The 25,109-nt window shown below is 44.2% G+C and overlaps 1 protein-coding gene across 4 annotated transcripts in view; it reads left to right on the forward strand.

Moving 5' to 3' along the window:
* Positions 1 to 25,109, forward strand: part of FRMD4B (FERM domain containing 4B) — a 365,908-nt gene that overhangs the window by 297,056 nt on the left and 43,743 nt on the right. For all 4 annotated transcript variants that reach the window (XM_051851478.2, XM_002713308.5, XM_051851477.2 and 1 more), the window contains 3 exons: positions 18,851 to 18,934; positions 20,756 to 20,821; positions 23,909 to 23,966. In XM_051851478.2, the coding sequence (XP_051707438.1) occupies positions 18,851 to 18,934; positions 20,756 to 20,821; positions 23,909 to 23,966 (208 nt within the window). The remainder of the gene's footprint in view (positions 1 to 18,850; positions 18,935 to 20,755; positions 20,822 to 23,908; positions 23,967 to 25,109) is intronic.

The following is a 25,109-nucleotide window of genomic DNA, read 5'->3' on the forward strand; positions in this document are numbered from 1 at the left end:
TCTTGTGCCTTGCAAATCTCCTGTAGGGGATAGATAGGCAGTGTTTTCCACACTTAATTGTTCACAGTGTTTGAGCACCTTGCTGAACCAGTGTTCCAAGGATTTCACTTTGTCAACCATAGAATCTTGGTAGGAATCAGGCCTTTGCATGTCACAGCTTTAGTACTTTACATTTTATTTTCAACTCTTTTTTTTTTTTTTTAATTTGAGAGTCAGAAGGGAGAGAGAGAGATGGATGACCGAGAACCTCTGTCCTCTGGTTTAATCCCCAAGTGCCTACCAAGTCCAGGGCTAAGTCAGGCAAAAGCCAAGGGCTAGGAACTCAACCTGGGTCCCATATGGGAGACAGGGACCCAGTACTTGAACCATCATTGCTGCCTCCTAGGATCTGCATTACCAGGAAGCTGGAGTTCAGAGCCTTTGCTGGGCATGGGACTCTCATGAGGGATGTGAGCATCTTAACCTCTAGGCCAAATGCCTACCCCTGATATATAAACACCTACCAGTGCCACAGAGGACCAGACCTACACACGAGGTAACTCCGGTGGACCTATTTGGATTCTCCATTTCCCTCTCCAATCATCATAGCTACTTGGAACTGAAATGAATTCTGTCCCCTTAGCCTCTTCAGCTAGCAACTGGCTGCACCTTTGGCATGTGTAGCATTCTGTGTGAGCAGTGTGACAAGGACTCCTGCTCCCCAAAGTGCAACCATCCTGAGTTTAAGGGATGACACCCTGGGGGAGGAATTCTACATTTCTCCACTGATAAGCATTCAGTGTCTGCTGGTTTGTTCTAAAAACAATGAGTGATAACACAACACACAACAGAATACAGCCCTGTTATCTGAGTTCAGATGGCTCATGCCTTAATCCAGCTTTTGTGCAATCAGGAAAGATGCATAGAATCAAACACACAGGAAGAAGGGACAAAGCTTTGGGGCTTCAAGTTGACCAGGCACGATTTTCCCTAGTTTCCCAGGAGAGGAACAAGATGTCTTTGCATTTTCATTCCTTTATCAGAAAACAATACCAATATTGTTTTCCTTCTGTGTGCCCTTTCTCTAATCTAGCTTTGTAACAGAGGTAGTTTTTTTGTGTGTGTGTGTGGCAAAATATACATGACATAGAATGTAGAATCTCATTTTTAAAGGAACATTTCAGGAGTGTTAAGTTTATTCACATTGCTGTGCAACCAATCTTCAGAATTTTTCATCTTGCAAAACTGAAACTCTGTATCCATTAAACAAAAGCTATGGAGAGAGTGGCTAGGTGGTGAATACGCCCGCATCCCACTGGGTTCTATGCTCAGCAGACCCTGGGACAGAGTGTTAAGGACTCAAGTAATTGAGTTTCTGTCACCCACATAGGAGACCTGGCTTGAGATCCTGGCTCCTAGTTTTAGCCCTAGCCAGGGGCTACTTTGGGCATTCACAGAGTAAATTAGTGGATGAATGCACCCTGTCTTTGTCTGTCTTACTCTGTCTCTTTGCCTCTCAAATAAATAAAGCATTTAAAATCATTCTCAAAAACAAAGCAATGCCCCTTTCTTCCTCTCCTGAGCCCTTGGCAAACACCATTATACTTTGTGCCTCTGAGTTTGACAAAAGGTCAAATATATTTTTAGAATATCTACTGATTTTCATGTTAGCCTGCTTCCCAGCCTAAGTCCTTCTTATCGATTGCATTTCTTCCACCATTTATTGAAAGATTTGAAAGTTCAAAGTAGACGTGATCAGAGTCCTCGGCGAGCTGGCTAATGTTTAGAAAAATCTCTCATCACATTTTCATTCCTAGTGGAAAGTCTTTAGAATTAAAAATGTGTTGACAGTTGGTTCCCATCAGGCATGCAGATAATTTGCCCTCTGTTACAAGTTAGGCCACAGACAGAAACGTAATGACAACGGGAATTTGCTTAATGGAATTCTACCAGATTTCCTGCTCAGGGTGCAACATTGGTGGAGTGCTAAGGGAAGCAGGGTCTGACAGAGGGAGAAACAGAGATCTTCTGTTGGCTGGTTCACTCCCCAAATGGCCTCAATGGCTGGGGCTGGTCCAGGATGAAGCCAGGTACTCTATTTGGATTTCCCACGTGGGTGGCAGAGGCCCAACTACTTGGGCCATCATTTGCCACCTTCCCAGTGCATTTGCAGGGAACTGGATTGTAAGCAAAGACTTAAACTCATGCCCCAAAACAGGATACTGATGTTGCAGGTGATAGCTTAATCCACTGTACTACAATATTGGCCCATCACACAAATTCTATGAACTGATCTGGATGTTGGAACATCAAATTTCAAAGCTGAACTTCCACCAATTACTACAGATTCTGTCAAATCAACCCTGACATGATTTAAAACCTAGAACTTGGTTAGTTACTGCCAAAGTCATTTTCCCATGTGAGAAAACCTTAGAGTTGCCAGACTTAGCCAATACAAATATAGGATGCCCAGTTACTGTGAATAATTATTTTAGTATAAATACATCCTAAATCTGGAAACTCTAACCTGGGTCATCCTTGTGGAGACTTCTCTCAGTGGGAATGACCATCACCAGCCTGGTCTGAGCAGGGTAGGAATAAAGTGCTTGGTAAAACCTTTGGCTTCTTGTGCTACCGTCAGAAGGGAAGGAACACATTGATTGAACATAGGCAAGTGCCTTCACAGGAGTCTATTGTAATATCCCCAAGAACCCTCTGGGCAGGTCACTAACCCCATTTCTATAGTGTAGAAACTCAATGTCACAAAGGTTACTTGGTGTATACCACCAAATTCCTAGGACCAGAAAGACCTGGGACTAAGTCTAGTTCTAACTTCCAAAGCCTTAATTACTGCAAATCACAGATCTGGGGCTGGTGGTGGGTTCAGTGATATTTGGATTTTTCTGTGTCCTGGCTGACCATACACCAGCTCCAGGGGAATGGGGGCAGCTGTCAGACCTTTCTAAACTTCAATTTCCCTATCTGTAAATTAGACATAGTGCTTAGGTCTTTGGTCACTGTGAGGACTAAATGTGTTGGAATAAGTATAATCCTGAGCACTTGTCACACACAGCACAGGGTGGGCTCCCTTAAAGCCAAAAGGATTTCTTTTATTGTCCTACAAGGAGGATCTGGGGGCAGAAGCAGCCTGGGAATGCATGATTGCCCCTGAACCCCGTGAAGGAGGCTGGTCAAGATGAACAAGAGCCGGCGCCGCGGCTCACTAGGCTAATCCTCCACCTGTGACGCCGGCACCCCGGGTTCTAGTCCCGGTCGAGGCGCCAGATTCTGTCCCGGTTGCTCCTCTTCCAGGCCAGCTCTCTGCTGTAGCCCGGGAGGGCAGTGGAGGATGGCCCAAGTGCTTGGGCCCTGTACCCGCATGGGAGACCAGGAGAAGCACCTGGCCCTGCCTTTGGATCAGCGCGGTGCGCCAGCCGCAGCAGCCATTGAGGGGTGAACCAATGGAAAAGGAAGACCTTTCTATTTCTCTCTCTGTCCACTCTGCCTGATTAAAAAAAAAAAAAAAAAAAAATGAACAAGAGCTCCCCACCTCTGGTAGAGTTTGATTAAGGGATTGGAGCAGATGAGTTCACCTTGCTTACCTGGTCCTCTTTTTTTTTTTTTTCTTGTTATTTAAAAAAAATGAACAAGAGCTCCCCACCTCTGGTAGAGATGGCATCTCGAGAATCAGCTGGAGGAACGGGGAATGGCCTACATGATTCTTAACTGTTCTCACTCTGCGCTCTGTAAATGGCTACAACCTGATTGGGCTTAAGGTGTGATCAAGAAAGATTTAAATGGGTGGGGAGGAAATTCCAAGACTAGAAAGGCCCCGCGGCTTAGGAGGGGCGCCGTCTGGCCCAGCCAAGAGTTTTTCCAGGCTCCTCCCCTTTCCTCTCCTCCCCAGATTTCTTTCCTTCTTTCCCTCTTCCCATTCTGGTGCCCAGGACTGTGGTCGTCCCAGGAACAAACTTCTGCACCTGTGTGCCCATTACCACCCAGTAACAGGGCCTTTGGTAAGTTTTCAAACATTGGCGGGCCTCCTTTCCAGCACCTCTGGACTGAGGGATCGGAGCAGATGAGTTCACCTTGCTTACCTGGTCCTCTTTTTTTGTTGTTGTTGTTATTTTTGTTATTTTTTGACAGGCAGAGTTAGACAGTGAGAGACTGAGAGAAAGGTCTTCCTTCCGTTGGTTCATCCCCCAGAATGGCTGCTACGGCCAGCACACTGCGCCAATCCTAAGCCAGGAGCCGGGTGCTTCTCCTGGTCTCCCATGCGGGTGCAGGGCCCAAGCACTTGGGCCATCCTCCACTGCACTCCCAGGCCACAGCAGAGAGCTGGACTGGAAGAGGGGCAACTGGGACTAGAACCCAGAGTACCGGCGCCGCAGGCGCGGGCATACCTGGTCCTCTTAATTTCAGTCTAGACAAGTGAAAGTAAGAAGGACATTTTATTTTAGCTCTTATGAAATTGGCTCAGTGTATAAGCCGTTTTTCTACTTTGCAGTAGTCTGGGGTTGCATTAGAGGTTAAATGAGCTTGAACTACCTTTCTACCTCGGTATTGGACTATGAATGAAAGTGTCAGCTTGCTTCCTACTTTCTTCATCCCATCCCAGGTCATTGTATTCCCAAAACGGTTAACAGAAAACTCACTCAGAGTAGTGATTTATGAGTTGTTTATGTCAGTATAAAAATTTGGGCATCAGGAATACCTTCTGTGGTTTAAAGAGCCTTTGTTGAGGTGTTAGGCTTTTTAACCTAAAATACCTTGGATTCCCTGTTTGTTTTGTTTTGTTTTAGATTCTGCTGAAAATGACTGGGATCTGGTTTTGTAGTTTTTTTTTTTTAATTTTTTTAAAGATTTATTTATATATTTATTTGAAAGGCAGAGTTATAGAGAGGCAGTGGCAAAGGCAGAGGGAGAGAAAGAGGTCTTCTATCCACTGGTTCAGTCCCCAAATGGCTACAATGGCCAGAGTTGTGCCGATCCGGAGCCAGGAGCTTCTTCCAGATCTTTCACATGGGTGCAGAGGCCCAAGGACTTGGGCCATACTCTGCTGCTTTCCTAGGGCATAATAGAGAGTTAGATCAGAAGCAGAGCAGCCCGGACTTGAACCGGCACCCATATGGGATACCGGCACTTCAGGCCAGGGCTTTAACCTGCTGTGCCACAGTGCTGGCACTTAAAAATATTTTTTAAAAACTGTATTTGATTTCTTTTCAACTGGGGTACAACTATAGGCTGTTTGGTTTGGCTCAAGAAGCAGTGAGTGATAACACATTAAGTCTTTTATCTGTGTTAGATCCTTTATGTGGTTAATCCAATTTAACCTAGTTACAAAGGTAGACTGTCATCACCCAAGAAGCGCACATTCCAAATGGAATTAACCAGAAGTTCTGAAGCCTCAGTTAAGCCCCCCAGGTTTTCCCCTTCCTCTCTCTGCTCCTCCCCTACTGCTTTCTCACTATGTGAGTTTAAATTACTTGATTTCTCTGAAACCTCAGTTTTCACATCTGTGAACTTGAAACACTGATGGAAACAGCATACTACTCCAGTGGAGGAAGGGTCTAGCCCAGCGTCTGGCACCCAGGAGCACCCCATGAGTGTGAGCTGTGTTGTTGGAGGGATATTTCTGGGCAGGGATCACATGACACTGCTCCTGCAGCGTCACTGCTGGGCCACCTCCTAGTGTCATCGGAAGCTGACCTCCTGAGCTGTCCTCCCAAAAGGTCTGGCTCAGCCTCCCTGACCCCCTCTCCCATTTTAAAATCCTTGGTTGCTGTCTCTCATGAACATCTGATTCATTTTATATTCTATTGCAGTGGCTCATAAACCATTTGTTAAATGCAAATTGCTGGGCCCCAGGCACAACCTTTCTGATTCAGTGGGTCTAGGGTGGAGCCTGGGAACTTGCATTTCTAGCAAATTGCCAGATAGTGCTGGTCTGGGTACTAGGAGAGATGGTCCTTGACGGGATTATTTCCCTATAAACCCAATGTAACATAAAACTATCCTAAGTCAAAAGTGGGTTGGATCTGGCTAATTGACGGAACAGGAACATCAGAGGTAGGCAGTGTGTGAGTCGTTGTCCTGGGTGCCTCAGGGCTGACTGGGAGCTTCCTGTGTTCAGCATTGCCAGGAAGGATCCAACCCCATGGCACTAGCCCAGGAAGAGCCAGCACATTGGATATGTCTATTGTTTCCACCCTAATTTGAAGATGAAACATCTTAAAAGAGAACCGTAATAAATTGCAACTGTCTCTGCTATTTCTTATGTTTGTCACTTTTGATGGCCCTTTACCAGGGTGGGTGCTGTGGCATAGTGGATTAAACTGCTGCTTGGGATGCCATATCACAGTGCCGATTGGAGGCCTACTCCAGTTCAGCTTCCTGATAATGTGCCTGAGAAGGGAGCGGAAGATGGCCAAGTACTTGTGTCCCTATCACCCATGAGTTCCAGCCTCTTGGCTTCAGCCTGTCCCAGCACTGCTGTTGAGAGCATTTGAGGAGTGAACCAGGGGCCAGTGTTGTGGCAAGCAGGTAAAGCTGCCGCCTGCAATGCGGCTGCTCCACTTCCTATCCAACTCTCTGCTAATGTGCCTGGGAAAGCAGCAGAGACAGCCCAAGTCATGGGCCCCTGCACCTATGTGGGAAACCCAGAAGAAGCTCCTGGCTCCTGCCTCCTTACTCCTGGCTCTGGACTGCTAAGTTGCAGCCATTTGGGGAGTGAACCAACAGATGAAAGACCTCTCTCTCTCTCTAACTCTGCTTTTCTTTCTTTCTTTCTTTCTTTCTTTCTTTCTTTCTTTCTTTCTTTCTTTCTTTCTTTCTTTCTTTCTTTCTTTTTTTATATTTGACGGGCAGAGTGGACAGTGAGAGAGGGAGAGAGACAGAGAGAAAGGTCTTCCTTTTGCCATTGGTTCACCCTCCAATGGCCGCCGCGGCTGGCGCGCTGCAGCCGGCGCACCACGCTGATCCGATGGCAGGAGCCAGGTGCTTCTCCTGGTCTCCCATGGGGTGCAGGGCCCAAGCACTTGGGCCATCCTCCACTGCCTTCCCAGGCCACAGCAGAGAGCTGGCCTGGAAGAGAGGCAACCGGGACAGAATCCGGTGCCCCAACCGGGACTAGAACCTGGTGTGCTGGCACCGCAAGGCAGAGGATTAGCCTATTGAGCCACGGCGCCAGCTAACTCTGCTTTTCAAATAAATAAATCTTATAGATAGGCATGAACTTAGTGGATGGAAGATGTCTCTCATTCTCTTTCTTCCTGTTATTCTGCCTTTCCAATAAATCTTTTTAAAAATATTTTCTTTGTTGAAAGAGTTACAGAGAAAGAGAGAGAGAGAATTGAAATCTTCCATCTGCTGCTTGACTCCCCAAATGGTCTCAACAGCCCAGGGCTAGGCCAGGCCAAAGCCAGGAGCCAGGAGCTTCTTCTGGGTCTCCCAACGTGGGTGCAGGGGCCCAAGCGTTTGAGTCACCTTCGGCTGCTCTTCTCATTAGCAGGGAGCTGTATTGGATGGAAATGGAGCAGCCGGTACACAATGTCAGTCCCGCAAATAAATGTATCTTTTTAAAAATCTCTTTACGTAGGAATTGGTATAGAGAAATCTCTAGTTACTGACTCAAGCAGATAATCAGCTTTACTCGTCATGGAAGGCCAAGTTCCATGGATAACTGAGAGAAATGATTTTCTTCTCTAATGAAGTGCAATTTAAAGGCAGTCTGGCTAGGGCAAAACTGTTAGAAGTAATGGTTAGCGTACTTTGAACTGCTAATCACCTAGGTGTTGATCAATGCCCAGACATGAGTTGATGAAATTGCTGTTTGTAAATCCTCGAAGAAGCCAAGATCCTTTTAATAATTACATGTTTAGGCAAGTTGTCATCCCTAAATACCACAGCACTCAGATTGCTTGGCAGTGAAGTTGGCACCTGTCACGCCTGTTATACCCATGCTTTTCTAACTGTTTAAGATCATTGCCCATGTCTCACTTCTTCAGGATAGCTCAGCTCTTTGATGGTTGCCACAGGTGTGTGGCAAACGAGTAGAAGGATATGACACATCAGCAGGGCCTGTGTAAGGCAACACCAGAAGACAGGCCAATGTTGCTAATCAGCTCCACTCCTAACTTGAACAATCTTGGGAACACGAGTAAAATGGAGTTCCCAGCAGTGATGACTTGCCTCATCTTCAGAGGCCCCTTTCTCAACCCTTTGCTTAATTTCTGATGATCTTTAGGCTTTGTGGGTATATTAGCATTTATTAATAACACCCCTAAGCCTTTATCTTGAGTGTTCAGCAAGGCACCTAACTCCACCTTTGTTACATCCACATATACTGGGATACTTCAAAAAGTTGACGGAAAGTGAAATTATAAGATCAGAATTTTTGCACTAAAGTTAACAAGTCTAGTAATCTCATTTTCCATGACCCTTTTGAAGACCCCTCATGCATCTTTCTGAACAGAGATGATGAAGTATACTTAAGTGTGGCTTAGTTCATGTCTTTGTACAGTGATGGTTCTGCAGAGATCTCTGCTTGGTCATCAGGAGTATTTAACAAACTCTTTTCATGCACCTTTGACATTGAGAAGAAATGCAATCTGGGCCTTTAGATTTCTTTATTTGAAAGGCAGAGTAAAGGAGAGAGACAGACACAGACAAAGAGAGGGAACTTACTTGTGCTGGTTCACTCCCCAGATGGCTGCAATGGCCAGGATTAGGCCAGCTTGAAGCCAGGAGCCTGGAACTCCCATCTGGGATTCCATGTGGGCTTCAGGGGCCCAAGCACTTGAGCCATCTCCCACTGATTTCCCAAGCATTAGTAGGGAGCTGGACTGGAAGTGCAGCAGCTGAGACTGAACCAGCACTTATGTGAAATGCTGTCATCAGAGGTAGCAACTTATCAATGCACCATGATACCAGCCCCTCTTTTTCTAATTTTCTTTTAACTGCCCTAGAAACCTGGGGATACCCCCACATCATCAGTGCTTTCATTTCCCTCAGAAATGCTAGCAACCACCGTTCTCTGATTGCTGCACTTCCTCCTACTGTAGCCTCTGAGTGGCAGGTGGCTGGTTTTTGCTGTGAGCAAGCTCGCAGTGAGCCACAAGCAGGTGCACACAGTTGCTGGGGGTGGCTTTTTCCACACAAGTGCTCTAGCGTGCACAACGTGTGGCTTTGATTTGGCCAAACATGTGGCTTTCTCAAAAAATAAGCGGGATTGGCACAGTCCCATAGGGCTTTTGAGGTCAGTGAAGAAAAACAATAGCTCGTGGAAGGGCGCTTGAGAAGGCCCAGAAGAGCTGCCGCCTGAAAAAGTTGCAGCAGCTAAACGGAGCATCAGGGGCAGTTTCCTTCTGGAAAGCTATGGAAACAGGCGTCTGGAATGTCGATGGGAGTGGTGCAGCCCAGACGATCAGATAAAATGCAGGCAGCTTCACCCTTGTGACATCTGAACTCCTGCTGAATTGATGGAGAAAAGCAATTTCGGGTTTGGGCACTGAAAAGTAGCAAGTGAAAGAGATTTATGGACATCCTCTCTGGCTAGGACCTGGAGAAACCAGTCCTCCCCTGTGGCAGCTCTGGTCAAGTGCGCCTTTGAAAGTAACACATCCATCCCTTGCCATTAGGGTCAGGAATGTTCAGACAGGGTCAGTGCTTTTATTGCTGGTGAAAGTCAGAGACGTCCCCGGTGGGAGCCTGCTCATGTCCCCCACTGCCGTCGGGCCCTCCCTCTGGACTCTGATTTATACAAACCATGGCGCCTGCCCTGCCAGCCAGGGACGGACCTCCTGTGCTGAGGCCAAACCCCTGGCCTTTTTGATCCCCATGGATCCACATGTCCTCAGGCTTCCAGGGAAATGCCAAAGGAGGGTGGACACGTGAGGACTTGGGGACTGTCTGCCCAATCAAGTGTGAAATCCTATTTGGTCCTAAACCCTGAAAATGATCAAGATTAACCTTCCAGAATAAAGTACCAGTGTTCTAATACCCAGGTGGGTTTATTTTATTTTATTTATTTTTTTATTGCTCAGTAAGTTCTGACTAATTGCCATTTAGAGAAGAGTTCCTACAGTGTTGATTCAAAAAGCTGGGACTTGCTGTGAAAGAGATCACACAGATAAGAAACAGAACATCTATGTACAGTTTCAGAGAGAGAGAGAGAGGCAGAGAGAGAGATCTTCTGTCCGCCAATTCACTTCTCAGATGGCCACAACAGCTGGGGGTGGGCCAGGAGCTTCGTCTGGGTCTCCCACGCCGGTGCAAGGGCCCAAGTATTTGAGCCTTCTTCCACTGCTTTCCTAGGCACATCAGCTGGAGCTAGATTGGAAGTGGAGCAGCCAGACATGAACTGGTGCCCATATAAAATGCTAGCATCACAGCAGTGGCTTTATGTGCTGCACCACAGTGCTGGCTCCTGGTCTGTTTTCTTTGCTGCATAGTATTCCATTGTATGAATATATATATATATATATATATATATATATATATGTAATCTCATCATTTCTGTTCTTATGGAATATCTTGGGTTGTTTCCCTTTTTTTTTTTTTTTTTGTCTTATTGTGAACACTGCTGTTATAAACCTTACTCCTTTAAGTTTCTCTAGTGATGGAACTAGTAAGATTAGAGAATCCTAAGGTTTGCAAATTTCCAAAATGACAGTACCAGTTGACACATAAGCAATGAATGAAACTTCCTATTGCCTTAAATCTTCATATAAACTAGGTATTGTCACAATTTTAGAAGTCTGACGTCTGTTATCAGTAATTCATTGGCAAGTTAATTTTCATTTCCCTGAACACTTAATGAAGTTGAGCATTTTTTGTCTGTCTTTTGGGGCTATTTTGATTTCTAGTTCTATGTACTGCTTACTGAAAGGTTTAACCCATTTTTCTTTCTTTTTTTTAATAAATCTATCTTTTTTTTAAGAAAAGATTTTATTTATTTGAGAGGTAGAGTTACAGACAATGAGAGGGAGAAACAGAGAAAGGTCTTCTTTCCATTGGTTCACTCCCCAAATGGCCACAACAGCTGGGGCTGCACCAATCCAAAACCAGGAGCCAGGAGATTCCACCGTGTCTCCCATGTGGGTGCAGGGGCCCAAGGACTTGGGCCATCTTCTACTGCTTTCCCAGGCCATAGCAGAGAGCTGGATTGGAAGAGGAGCAGCCAGGACTAGAACTGGCGCCCAAATGGTATTCCGGCACTTCAGGCAGTGTCTTTACTCACTACATAATGCAAATAAATCAGGATGTTTTCTTTCCTGAGGGTGTCATCTTTATGATGGGTCAGATGCCACTTTCGTCTAAATGGCCTATGAGTCTCATTTATTCATGCACTGCCAACAGTATTCACTGCTAATGACTTATCTGAAGCTAGAAACCAAGCTGGAAAACAGAGAAGGCACCTCCCTCTCCGTTCTTTCCTAAGTTTATGGCAGAAATTGCAAATTGATCGTAATAGTTTGCTGATAAGTTGTTTTAAATATTTACTTCTTTATTTAGAAAGCCAAAGAGAAAGAGAGGGAGAGAGAGGTAACTTCTATCTGCTGATTCATTCTCCAGATGGCTACAATAACCAGCACTGGGCCAGGCTAAGCCAGGAGCTTCATCTAGGTCTCACACATGGGTGCAGGGACCCAAGCACTCAGGTCATCTTATGCTTCTTTTCCCAGGCACATTAGTAGAGAGCTGGATCAGATCCAGGACACCAATCAGTGCCCATATGGGATGCTGGCATTGCAGGCAACTTTACCCGCTACATCATGGCACCAGCCCCTGCTGCTATTTTTAAATGGCCTGTTCACTGTTTGCGTTTTTATTTTGGGGGGTATTTTTTTAATTGAAATGATATTTAAAATTCTGATCAAACTTTGGAATTGGGGCTTTAAAAAAAAATGCAGGAGATGGGGCCAGCACAGTGGCATAGCGGGTAAAGCTATTGCCTGCAATGCTGCCAGTATCCCATATGAGCACCAGTTCGATTCCTGGCTGCTCTACTTCCAATCCAGCTCCCTATTAATGTGCCTGGGAAAGCAGTGGAAGATAGCCAGAGTGCTTGGGCCCCTGTATTAATGTGGGAGACCCTGATGAAACTCCTGGCTTCAGCTTGGCCCAGCTCCAACTGTTGTGGCCACTGGGGAGTGAACCAGGGAGTGGAAGGCCTCTGTCTCTGGCTCTCCTTTTCTCTAACTCTGCTTTTCAATAAATAGATCAATCATTTAAAAAAAAAAAATGCAGGGCTTCCACAATGGTAGATCTTCATCCCCACATGACAGAGACTACCTGGCCCTGAGAGGTGGCTCCCTAACCGTGGTGGAGTGTACCTGCCCCCCCCATATCCAATCTCCATTTCCTCCATATTAATAATATTAATAGACGTTTTAGCCAGAACTGTGTCTCTCTGGAATAAAGACTACTTATCCCAGCATCCCTTGCAACCAGAGCTAGCCGTGTGGTTAGGTGCTGGGTGGTAAGATCTCCATCCAGTTGGCTGAAATGTGGACGTGATTCCCCCAGGAATGGTGAAGCACCGAGAGAAAATATTGGGGTCCTGCATCCTTTATGCCCTTCTGGCTCTGACTTTTGTGTAAAGAGAAATCAATTGAAATGTTGATTTCTATGACACACAGTCAAATCTATATCCTAAATAATTTTTTAAAAAAGATTTATTGTGTTAATTTAAAAGACAGAGTTAGAGACCAAGAGAAAGAGAGAGAGACAGAGAGAGAGAGATTTTCAACATGTTGGTTCATTCCCCAAATGGTTGCAATGGTCAGAGCTGGGCCAGACCAAAGCCAGGATTCAGGAGCTTCTTCTGGGTCTCCCATGCGGGTGCAAGGGGCCCAAGGACTTGGGCCATCTTTTGCTGCTTTCCCAGGTGTATTAGCAGGGAGCTGGATTGAAAGTGGAGCAGTTTGGGGCTGGCACTGTGCCATAGTGGGTTAAGCTGCTGCCTGCAGTGCCAGCATCCCATATGGATGCTGGACCCAGACCTGGCTGCTCCACTTCCGATCCAGCTCTCTGCTATGGCCAGGGAAAGCAGTAGAACATCTTCTTGGACCCCCTTCACCCACATGGGAGATGGGAGACCCGGAAGAAAATCCTGGCTCCTGGCTTCGTATTAGCACAGCTCTGGCTATTGCTGCCAACTGGGGAGTGAACCAGTGGATGGAAGACCCCCGCTCTCCCAGCTGCCTTTTTCTCTCTTTGTGTAACTCTGATTTTCAAATAAATAAATAATAAATTAATTTTTATAAAAGTGGAGCATCTGGACCTCAAATCGGTGCCCATATGGGATGGTGGTGTCACAGGCAGTGGCTTTACCCACTGTGCCACAACGCTGGCCCCTAAAATAATTCTTAAAATGGACCAGGTTCTCTTCCTCATTGTCCTTGGCCTTCCCTGAAGTGCTCCCATGTTTGATACAGTTTCAGTTTTGGGCCAGTTCATCCAGTTGGCTTGCTATTGTGCATCTCACTGAACTCAGGTTAGGTGTTTGCATCTGAAATCTCTAATACTTAAAACCTGTGTGACACAACAGAAAAATTCTCCAAGTCTAACAGATACACTTCAAAAAGTGTTAGGGTAGAATTCTCAGGGTTTTAAGATGATCTAAATTTCCCAGCCTCTGCACTATTGATGCTTTGGGTGGGATACTCTTGGTTGTTGGGGCTGTTCTATGCATTGCAGAATGTGTAGAACCCTGGCCACTACCCAGTAGATGCCAATAATAACTCCTTCTTCAGCTGTGACTGTCAAAAATGTCTTCTGTGACCCAGCGCCGCGGCTCACTAGGCTAATCCTCCGCCTTGCGGCACCGGCACACCGGGTTCTAGTCCCGGTCGGGGCGCCGGATTCTGTCCCGGTTGCCCCTCTTCCAGGCCAGCTCTCTGCTGTGGCCAGGGAGTGCAGTGGAGGATGGCCCAAGTGCTTGGGCCCTGCACCCCATGGGAGACCAGGATAAGTGCCTGGCTCCTGCCATGGGATCAGCGTGGTGTGCCGGGCGCACGGCCGCGGTGGCCATTGGAGGGTGAACCAACGGCAAAAGGAAGACCTTTCTCTCTGTCTCTCACTGTCTGCTCTGCCTGTCAAAAAAAAAAAAAAAAAAAAAAAAAAAAGTCTTCTGTGGAGGAGTGTTGCACTAGTTGAGAACCAATAATCTAAAGTATATTTCTTTGTTCTTTTTAAATTGATTTTATTTTTAGAGCACTTTCAGGCTGATAGAAACTTAGAGCAGAAAGTACGTAGAGTTCCTAGATACCTTCTTCCCTTCTCTGCCTACTATTTCCCAAGTTAGTAACATCTTGCCTTAGTGTGGTGCATTTGTTAGAAAGGTATGTAGTCTTTCAGGTTCCTTCCTAGTGTCATAGTTCTACAGGTTTTTGGCAATTACGTAATGTCATATACTCACCGTTATGTTACAAACGGAGTACTGCAGTACGATCCATAGGGAAATACTAGACTCCTCAGATGCTCAAGTCTCTTCTGTGAAATGGTGTTGTATTTGCATATGACCTACACATGTCATCCCACATACTTGAAATCATTTCTAGATTACTTATAATACCCAACACAATGTGTTATGTAAAGAGTTGTCATATACTATATTGCTTTAGAGGATATTGATAAGAAAAAAATTGTTCCATGCTTAGTATGGACATACTTTTTTTCTAAATATTTTCAGTCCATAATTGATTGAATCCATGGATATGGGATGGCTGACTTTGAAAGAAATAGACACAACCCTTCTTAAAATGATCCCTATGCTATTTTCTGGTATAGTGCATTTGAATTGCTTCTCAATGATTGAATAATTCCAAAATAAGGGCTTAATGGATGAATATTCATTGTTATTTAGGATGTTGCTTTGTGATTAATCTTTGATAATTTAATGATTTATTCAGCCAGCATTTCTCATCACATCTGGTAACTGGATAGGTTCTCATTGTGTATAATTAAAGTGACTTTTGGAAATTGCTGAGAAGATGACATTGAAGACCAAAATTTATCTTTCAATAAGGCCGATATAGGTAGTGTTTCCCTCCAGTTGAAACGCACAGCTATTTCTTTAGTCAGGTACTAAATATAGAAGTTGCTTGTGTCTTAGCAGATGTGGATGAAATTCTAGAAAAATCTCAGTGCTTTGGGATGCTGTTAAAATGAGGGACAGAGAACTAGAAACTATATTAAAGGGCAATAACTTCAAGCCTCTGTTTCTTGTTTCTTACTCTTTCTTATGTATTCAAGAAATATGAATTTCTTCAACAGAATGAGGATAAAATTTCTCCATTATTTTCCTCTCCTGTCTTTTGGCTGACTCTGCATAAATTAAAAGCAGTTATGTCATAGGACACTCATTCCTACCTGTTAGACATGCAGATTTGTCAAATGGATAAATTTATGATAAGTAGCAGCTAACGATCTAGTGAGGTCCTGATTACCACAAAATTAACAATAACCCAAAGACACAGGCAGCTGCTAGACTGGAACCTAACCTGTGGTTCACCTGGACTCAGAAGATAGCACACATGTGGCTGGTGATGATGAGTAATAACAAAATCTGTTGTCCTCATTTATTTATCTATTTATTTGAAAGAGTTACAGAAAGATGGAGAGACTGATAAAGAGGTCTGCCATGCACTGATTCACTCCCTAAATGGCTACAGTGGCTAGAGCTGGGCTGATCCAGAGCCAGGAGCCAGGAGCTTCTTCTGGGTCTCCCACATGAAGGACCCAGGCACCTGGGCCATCTTCCATTGCTTTCCCAGACCATCAGCAGGGAGCTGGATCAGGAGTGGGGCGGCCGGAACCAAACCAGTGCGCATATTGGATGCTGGTGCCGCAGGCAGAGGCTTAACCTACTACACCACAGCACTGGACCCATGTTGTACTCATTTTATCATTTTTCAGAATCTGTACATGTATTTGCCCTTCATTAAAAAAAAAAAGAAAGTCACTGGCCAACTTCTTTTAAAACAAATGGACTTTGAAGGACAGAACATAAAAGAAATTATTAAGAAAAATAAATATTAACACAGGAAGTGACAGTTGGTCTTTCTTATGAATAAATTGTATTGTGGCATATTTTGATTTTCAGGAAGCCCAAACCAGTTTTCCAAGATTATCGATGTGTTTTAGCCATGGTACTTAGATTTCAAATGAATAGAGGGATTTATTCTGATGTAAGAACAGGAGCCAAGTGACTTTTTATTTCCTGTAGTGATGTGGAAAGCTAGTTAGTTCACCTTTAGGAAGAGCCAAAACCCTGGTTTTGAAATATAATGTTGACAATTGCAAGTCACAGTGTCTGCATTCTAGGTGACACTTGTTTTCATCCTCTGTTTTACTGAAAGTAAGTTTACATAGAGTCTGCTCTGTGGGTACATTGTTGTCCTGTGGCAGGGTCAGGAAACCTGATAGAACCAGAAAACAAGCTTTTTCTGTGGGCCTTGAAGGAAACACTTAAAATGACCAAGTAATAAGAATGCACAATATTTTTTTGTTTTTAAAATTTATTTGAAAGGCAGAGTTACAGAGAGAGAGAGAGAGCCAGCAAAAACAAGCTTCCATTCACTGGTTCACTCCCCAAGTGGCCAGGGTTAGGCCAAGCCAAAGCCAGGAGCCTGAAACTCCATCTGGGTTTCCTATGTGGGTAACAAGACCCAAGCACTTGGGCCATATTCTGCTGCTTTCTCAGGCACATTAGCAGGGATCTGGACTGGAAGTGGAGCAGCTGGGACTTGAACAGGTACAAATATGGGATGCAGGTGTCACAGGCAGTGGCTTAACCTACTGTGCCACAGCCCCAGCCCCAAGAATGGGCAATTTCTGATGCAGCATAGTACACTGTTGGTCAAAGGGAACCTGTCTGGAGCCATGTTTGCTTATCCAGTTTATTCTATGAGTGTTGCATGAATGCTGTGGAGGGAAATCCGTCTTGGATTCAGTGTTCTGTCTTCCAGTTGAGGGGTTCATCAACTACAATATCATAATTCACATTGGAGCAAACTGCACAGAAGCTAATGTACAAAGGCATAAGTGATGGGAGCTATGCTTTTCCAGAGTCAGGAATGTACATATGAATACTCTAGACACCGCTCGGGAAGTCTCTTGGGGAAGCAGGTAATAGCATACACCATTGAAGACCTTGGCCCTTGGAGCCCGACAGGCGGGGCTTACCTTCTGTCTTCTCCACACAGGTGAGACGTGAGCAAGTGACTTAGCTTCTCTAAATCCCACACTCTCACCTGAAAACTGTGGATGCGAATAGTACCTCCCACGTGTGAAGGCTGGTACTGAGCCTCACATGAGATACAGGGTGCTCAGAAAGTGTGCTCGGAGGTGCCTGGCACTCAGCGACCTCTCGACAAAGAGCAGCTAGTGGTGGAGATAGGAAGGAGGGTTGAGGACTGGAAAACCTGTTTCTAACGAAACCCACAGGATGCCTCAAATCACATGAAGTGAACTACAGTGTACCTCATGTAAGGTCAGCAATTAGCTAATTATAAAATGCCAGAACTGTAGCTGTCAAGAGAAAGGTGTGGTCTTCATGGACCTTAAAAAGAGAGCCAGAACAGGTAATACAGGCCAGTCATAGTCGGTCCTGCCCTCTGTCATAGAACATACTCCCCAGACGCATCAACTGTTTAAAGAGATGGCCTACGTGGAAAGAAATATGGCCCTGTAGGGTGTGTTAGAGCCTCAAAGAAGTACACAAGAAACTGCTCAAAATCTTGATCCAATTGGTATTTATCAAACAGCCTAATACCCAACTCTTCCACTTTTATTTTTTAAAAAAACTCATTTACTTGAAAGGCAGAATTACAGAGAGGAGAGAGAACTTCTATCTGCTGGTTCACTCTGCAAATGGCCACAAAGGTCAGGGATGGGCCAGGCCAAATCCAGGAGCCAGGAACTCCACAGGGTCCTCATGGGTGGCAGGGCCCCAAGCGCTTGGGCCATCTTCCACTGCTTTCCCAGGCCCATTAACAGGGAGCTGGATCGGAAGTAGAACTGCTGGAACCTGAGCCAGCATTCAGATGGGATGCCAGCATTGAAGGCCTAACCTTCAATTGTGCCACAATGCCGGCCCCAGTCATTGTATTTCAAGGGGTGATAAAGAAATAACAGAATAGTAATAGAAAGGTCTATGTAGACTTTTGTGTTACAGTGATACATGGCTATTATGAATAATTGATGACTTTATGTGAATGATTTTTTTTTGACAGCCAATATTCTAACCAAGTGAATATTATACGGTTACTAAAGACAATGAAGGGGCCAGTGTTGTGCCACAGAGGATTAAACTGTTGCCTGCAATGCCGGCATTCCATATGGGTGCTAGTTGGAATCCCAACTCTCTGCTTCTGATTCAGCTCCCTGCTAATGCATCTGGGAGAGCAATAGAAGATGGCCCAAGTACAAGAGTCACTGCCACCCACATGGGAGAGCCAGATGGAGTCCCAGGCTCCTGGCTTCAGCCTACTCCAGCTCTGGCTGTAGCCATCATTTGGGGAATAAACCAGCAGATGGAAGATCTGTCTCCTCTCCCTCTCCATAACTCTGACTTTCAAATAAACAAACCTTAAAAAAAATTTAAACATGTACAATTATAATCAGGTCATGAAACAGACACAAGCAGAAAATATTATAAATATCAAAATATCATCAGATGACTTGGATGTCAAATTTGGAGGCTGTTTCTTAGACTCCATTGCCTGTCGCGTGTTGACTGTAACATTTTAACAGAGCCCCATGTGCTATCAATTACTTTTCACATCTCATGGATCCTGTGACTAGCTTGGATGACTGGCGGCTGACAGTAGCATCTGACATTGCTTTGTTGTATTTCTTTTTTTAGTGATGAAAATGCCAGGAAAGATTTAAAGACACTGCCAGCCTTTCCAACCAAGACTCTTCAGGAACATCCATCCCTTGCTTACTGGTAAGCCAAATCAAGATAACAGATGGCCCATCCTCAGAGCCTCCCATGAAAACTGCATGCTTTTCCAGAAATTAAAAAAAAAAAATACAAGTGAGGAATGCATCAAATATATCAGAGTGACCATAGCTAGAGCTCCATCCTTTCAGAGAAAGGATCTTGTCGGAACTCACTGGAGATCATTATACCAGGATGGGTCTCGCTGTCGTTTGTCAAGGGCTGCTGTGTGGCATCTCTTTCAAGTGCATAGAATGCCTGTGAAGTGTGCCTCTAGGTGAACATGCTTCATGCATGTGCGGTCACTGTGCAAAGCAGCCTTGATCTGGCACCATGCAAAGTAAATCTTATAAAGCAGAGTTTTCCCCTATCAGAGGCTTCCTTGGTGACTGGAGGTTTTCTCTATAACTAGATACCATTGTATATTTTGAGTTGTCTTAGTTGTTTGTATTTTAGTGGATTCATAGTACCCATCTTCCAACCCACATTTTTTTCTAGAACATTACTTTGTTTCATTTGAATTAAAATAATCCCTTTAAATATTTTCTTCTTGATTTCAGTCTCCAAATCCTAGAGATGGTTTTTCTTCCCAAATAAATAACGTAACTAAATAAAGATTAATAGTAGACATTCAATGCTGATAGCTTTAACCTGGAGGTTGGAATGTGTTTCCCAAATATGTAGTCACAAGTGAGTGATGAGCTGCATTGCATCCTGACTCTGGAGGATTCTACATAAATCATTGTTATGTGACAGTTTCTTATGGCGGGGGGCGGGAGAGGGGGGAAGGACTTATTATTGGTCATATAGATATAAAAATGTTTAGTCTTTTAGGTTATATTTGAGATATGATAGAAGAGCTTCCTGTCTGAGTAGGATGGGATAGCATGTGTAAAATTTGTCTGAATTCAGCTGAGGTCTCTCCTTTGCAGTCACCAGATTTTATCTCAGGGTCACAATCAAGGATTTTCCCCCACAACAGTGAGTCTATGATAGAGTGTTATAGCTTGTACTCAGACTTTCTTTCTAAACTCTTTTGAGTAATTCAAAAAGAAAGTCATTAAAGACTATTGCTTCCCTTTTAAGATTAAAAATCTATTTTTATTTATTGGAGAGAGAGAGAGAGAGGAGTTCCAACCTGCTGATTCATTCGCAAGGCCTCCCAGGATTGGGCCAAGCCGAAACTGGAAACTGGGACTTCAGTCCTGGTCTCCCCTATGGTGGCAGGGACCTAACTATCTGAACTCTCGCCTACTGCCTCCAAGGGTACACACCAGCAGGAAACTGGAATTGGGAGCAGAGCCAGGATCCAACCCCAGGTGCTACAATAAGGGACACAGATGTGTTAACTGGCATCTTAACTGCTAACCTAAATGCCCACCCCGGATCTCCCTCTTTAACCACAGGAAGGATAGGCCATATGCTCAAAATTCCCTCAGTAATGTTCTCCAAATGATGTTTAATATCTTTCATTTAAATGTATTTATATTCCTTGTAATTATTGCAAAAGGTATTAGTTTTCCTTTTGTGAAACTGACATTATGTTCCCACTTTCTAATGAGTTGTTTTTTAAAGCTATGAATATATGTGTATAAAATGTATACATTTAAACATTAAATGTAAGTTAAACATCATAATGGAGGTGGTCAAGCGTCTGAAGCTCAGAAGTCTTGTCCTACAGAAAGGAACATTAGCCAGATTCTGTCTTCTGAACAAGATGGTGAAGCCTTCCCCATCAAATGACCAAGAAATACCTGAGATCTAGAAACTGAGTCTGCCTCAGATAGTCATATATTGTCATAATTTTTCCATTTCCTTGTCTTACAGTGAGGACAGAGTAATTGAACATTATTTGAAAATCAAAGGTCTAACTCGAGGTCAAGCTGTGGTTCAGTAAGTATCTTTCATTCCATTTGTTAAGGTTTATTTTTTTATTTTATTTATTTATTTTTATTTTTATTTTTTGACAGGCAGAGTGGACAGTGAGAGAAAGAGACAGAGAGAAAGGTCTTCCTTTTGCCGTTGGTTCACCCTCTAATGGCCGCCGTGGCTGGCGCGCTGCCGCCGGAGCACCACGCTGATCTGATGGCAGGAGCCAGGTGCTTATCCTGGTCTCCCATGGGGTGCAGGGCCCAAGTACTCTGGCCATCCTCCACTGCACTCCCTGGCCACAGCAGAGAGCTGGCCTGGAAGAGGGGCAACCGGGACAGAATCCGGCGCCCCGACCGGGACTAGAACCCAGTGTGCCGGCACCGCAAGGCGGAGGATTAGCCTAGTGAGCCACGGCGCCGGCCAGCTAAGGTTTATTTTTAACATCGTCCATTTGAAGAGCATTGGAAATGAGTTATGTCTAGTTTTGGTGTACATGGTCCTCATTCGGTCAAAAAATATCATGAGTCAAAAAAATTTCTTGGATTATCCCATTGGTGTCACCAGTTGAGATGCCACTGTAGGAACTGTGGTGAAATGAATAGCTTTCCTCCTGGGTAGACGCAAGGTTATTCAGCTTTAGAATTTAAACATAATGTCGTCAGCTCCTCTGATATTTACCAGGAGCTGGAACTGCAGCTTTTTTAATATCCCTTTAGGAAATAAGTTTAAGAAAACTTCAGTGTTATGTGAGCCAAGCAAAACTTCTCTGGAGACCTTGTTTGATTCTTTGGTCTGTAACTCTACTTGGAGTGGAAGACACAGTGTTATTGTGTTGGATAATGTGTTTGTTTGTGCTGCCAAGACCAAACCATAGAAATACAGCAATATTTTTGCATTTCATGACTTGGAGGGTTACCACCCATTCATTATGGGCAATTCACTTACCGCATTGAATTTTCAAAATATAAAAACTGATCCATTTTAAGTGCATTATGACTGTAGTAATCGCAAAATATCTTCTATGGATGTGGAAGTTTTTTTTTTTTTTTTTTTTTTTTAAATAAGCTAAGCACTGAGTGTAGCATACAGCAAGTGAAAAGTAGAATGAGGATTTGATCCCTAAATTTGAGATCAATGCATAGATTTCCCTCACTCCCCTCACTTGCTATGGTCTTCTTTCTATCTTAATGTACCTCCTGCACTCTTTAAGGCAGAAATCAGAAGTTAAGGGGCCAGAACTGTGGCTTTGGGGGTGAAGCCGCTGCCTGCAGGGTTGGCATCCCATATGGGCGCCGGTTCGAGTCCAACTGCTCCACTTTTTTTTTTTTTTTTTAAGATTAATTAATTTATTTGAAAGAGTTACAGAGAGAAAGAAGGAGAGGCAGAGAAAGAAAGAGAGAGAGAGAGAGAGAGAGAGAGAGAGAGATCTTCCATCCACTGACTCACTCCCCATTTGGCCGCAATGGCTAGAGCTGCACCACTCCGAAGCCAGGAGCCAGGAGCTTCTTCCAGGTCTCCCACGCAGGTCCAGGGGCCCAAGGAATTGAGCCATCTTCTACTGCTTTCCCAGGCCATAGCAGAGAGCTGGATTGGAAGTGGAGCAGCTGGGACTCAGGACCAGTGCCCATATGGAATGCCAGAACTGCAGGAGGCGACTTTACCAGCTTTGTCACAGTGCCAGCCCCTGCTCCACTTCTGATCCAGCTCCCTGCTAATGCACCTGGGAAAACAACAGAAGATGGCCCAAATGCTTGGGTCCTGTATCCATGTGAGAGAAATGGATGAAGCTCCTGGCTGCTGGCTTCAGGTCAGCCCAGCTCTGGCCATTGAGGCTATCTGGGGAGTGAACCGGGGGTAGAAGATCTCTTTTTCTCTCTCTGCCTTTCTCTGTCTCTCTCTCTCTCTCTCTAACACTACCTTTCAAATAAATAAATAAATCCTTAAAAAAGAAATCAGAAATTAACTATCCTAAAATTTGATCTTTGGCATTTAAATATTTTATTTATTTTTTTGAATGGCAAAATTAGAGAGACACAGAGAGAGAGAAACATCTGTCTGCTGCTTCACTTCCCAAATGGCCGCAACAGCCAGGGCTGGGCCAGGCTGAAGCCAAGCACCAGGAGCTTCATCTGGTCTCCCACATGGGTGCAGGGGCCCAAGCACTTGGGCCATCTGCTGCTCATTAGAGGGGAGTTGGATGGGAAGTGGAACAGCCTGGACTTAAATGGGCACCCATATGGTGCTATAGGTGGCAGCTTTACCCTCTATTCCACAATGCCAGCCCCAGGAGAGTGTATTTATTTATTTATTTATTATTTGAAAGGCAGAGTTACAGAGAGTCTGAGGCGGGGAGCAGGGGGTGTTCTTCCATCCACTGGTTCCCTCTTCAAATGGCCAAAATGGCCAGAGCTGGGCTGATCTGAAGTCAGGAGCCAGGAGCTTCCTCCAGGTCTCCCATGCAGGTGCAGGGGCCCAAGGACTTTGGCCATATTCTGCTGCTTTCCCAGGCCATAGCACAGAGCTGGATGGGAAGTGGAGCAGCTGGGTATCAAACCAGTGGCCATATGGGGTGCTGACATGGCAGGCATGCAGCTTTATCCACTATGCCACAGCGCCGGCCCTAAGAGTGTACTTTTTAAGTCATGTATACATGTAATGAAATTCAGCTCCTTAAAGTAAGTGTTTCCAAGAGTTACAACAAATGTTTATGATTATTTAGCCTCTCCCACAATTATCATTAAGAATATCTTTCTTTTTTATTTATTATGAGCATGACTCAAAAGTTAATTCTGCTTGCTTATATCATTACTTTCAAAATCTTTGCAATTCAAGATTATAGTACAATATATTTCTAAACCATGGCAATTTTAAGATGCAAAAACTAACATTTGCTATAGCTTTTTGAAATTGAAGTTCTGTTAGCTACTTGTAGCATTTGGAGAAGGTAAAATCTATTACTTTCTTGCATGGTTTATTCTATTTCTACTGGAACTGAAAATGTTAGTCTTGGTTACAGAGAGCAAAGTAGAAGCACATTGTGTTTCCTTAAATAATTTTTCCCAAATGTGACTTTTTAATGAGGTTATGGTATATATTCATTTTCCATAGGTATATGAAAATAGTAGAAGCTCTTCCAACTTATGGAGTCCATTATTATGCAGTGAAGGTAAGTAGTGTTCTATCACAAAGCTTTCGTCATGCCCATGATATTTTATGGGAATTCCCAAACAACATCACTTTTTTTTTTTTTTTAAGATTTATTTATTTGAAAGTCAGTTACACAGAGAGAGAAAGAGAGGCGGGGTGGGGTGGGGTCTTCTATCCGTTGGTTCACTCCCCAGATGGCCGTAACAGTTAGAGCTGTGCTTATCCAAAGCCAGGAACCAGGAGCTTCTTCTGAGTCTCCCATGCGGGTGCAGGGGCCCAAGGACTTGGGCCATCTTCTGCTGCTTTCCCAGGCCATAGCAGAGAGTTGGGTTGGAAGTGGAGCAGCCAGATCTGGAACCGGCACCCATGTGGCACCCACTGCAGGTGGCAACTTTACCCACTACGCCACAGTGCCAGCCCCTCCCGTGTGATTTCAGTAGCTTGGTGAAATACGGAAATTTTTGTAGGGTTCGAAACACCACTTTTCAATCTGTATATTTTGCTTTTGTGTAGTATTTTCAGATGTATGTAAATACAGAGAAACTGACTAAGAAATATTTTGAGATGATGAGCAGGGAGTCTTGTTTGGAAGAGGAATAATTTTATAATTGATGAGTCCTTGAGTGACTTCATGTTATTACAGTGTTTACATCTCTAGACAACTCAATGATAGGGGATTAACTAGTAGATACTTGCATAATGAGGATGCCCTGCACCCAAAAAAAAAAAAAAATATGTACCAACTTAGCTTAAATTCCTACCAATTCTACTTTGCATATGAGTTATTTGCCTCCACTTAAGTTTTCCTCCTCCTATGTCAATACATCCGTTGCTTTGACTCGGCTTAAAAGATAAATCTATGAAAATAAATACGTCACTTCCATCCTCAGAAGTACCCCATACTAATTATTCTAACATCCTGTCTTTGAATTGTACAGGTTCTCCAAAAGAGTTTTTCAGTATCCCATGTCCATTGTTAGTGTGCTATAAACACTGGGATTTGGAACCACCTTTCTCAGCTTTGGAAATTTCCCTGACCTTTACAGCTAGTAACTAATTATGAGACTAGTCTTTTTTTTTTTTTTTTTTAAGCATGGATAACTGGCTTTGTACTGAATTAATGCTTAGCTCAATTAATTATATTATATTTCTTCTCTGCAGC

The sequence above is a fragment of the Oryctolagus cuniculus genome, chromosome 10 (genome assembly GCF_964237555.1).
Source record: "Oryctolagus cuniculus chromosome 10, mOryCun1.1, whole genome shotgun sequence".
Taxonomy (NCBI): Eukaryota; Metazoa; Chordata; class Mammalia; order Lagomorpha; family Leporidae; genus Oryctolagus; species Oryctolagus cuniculus.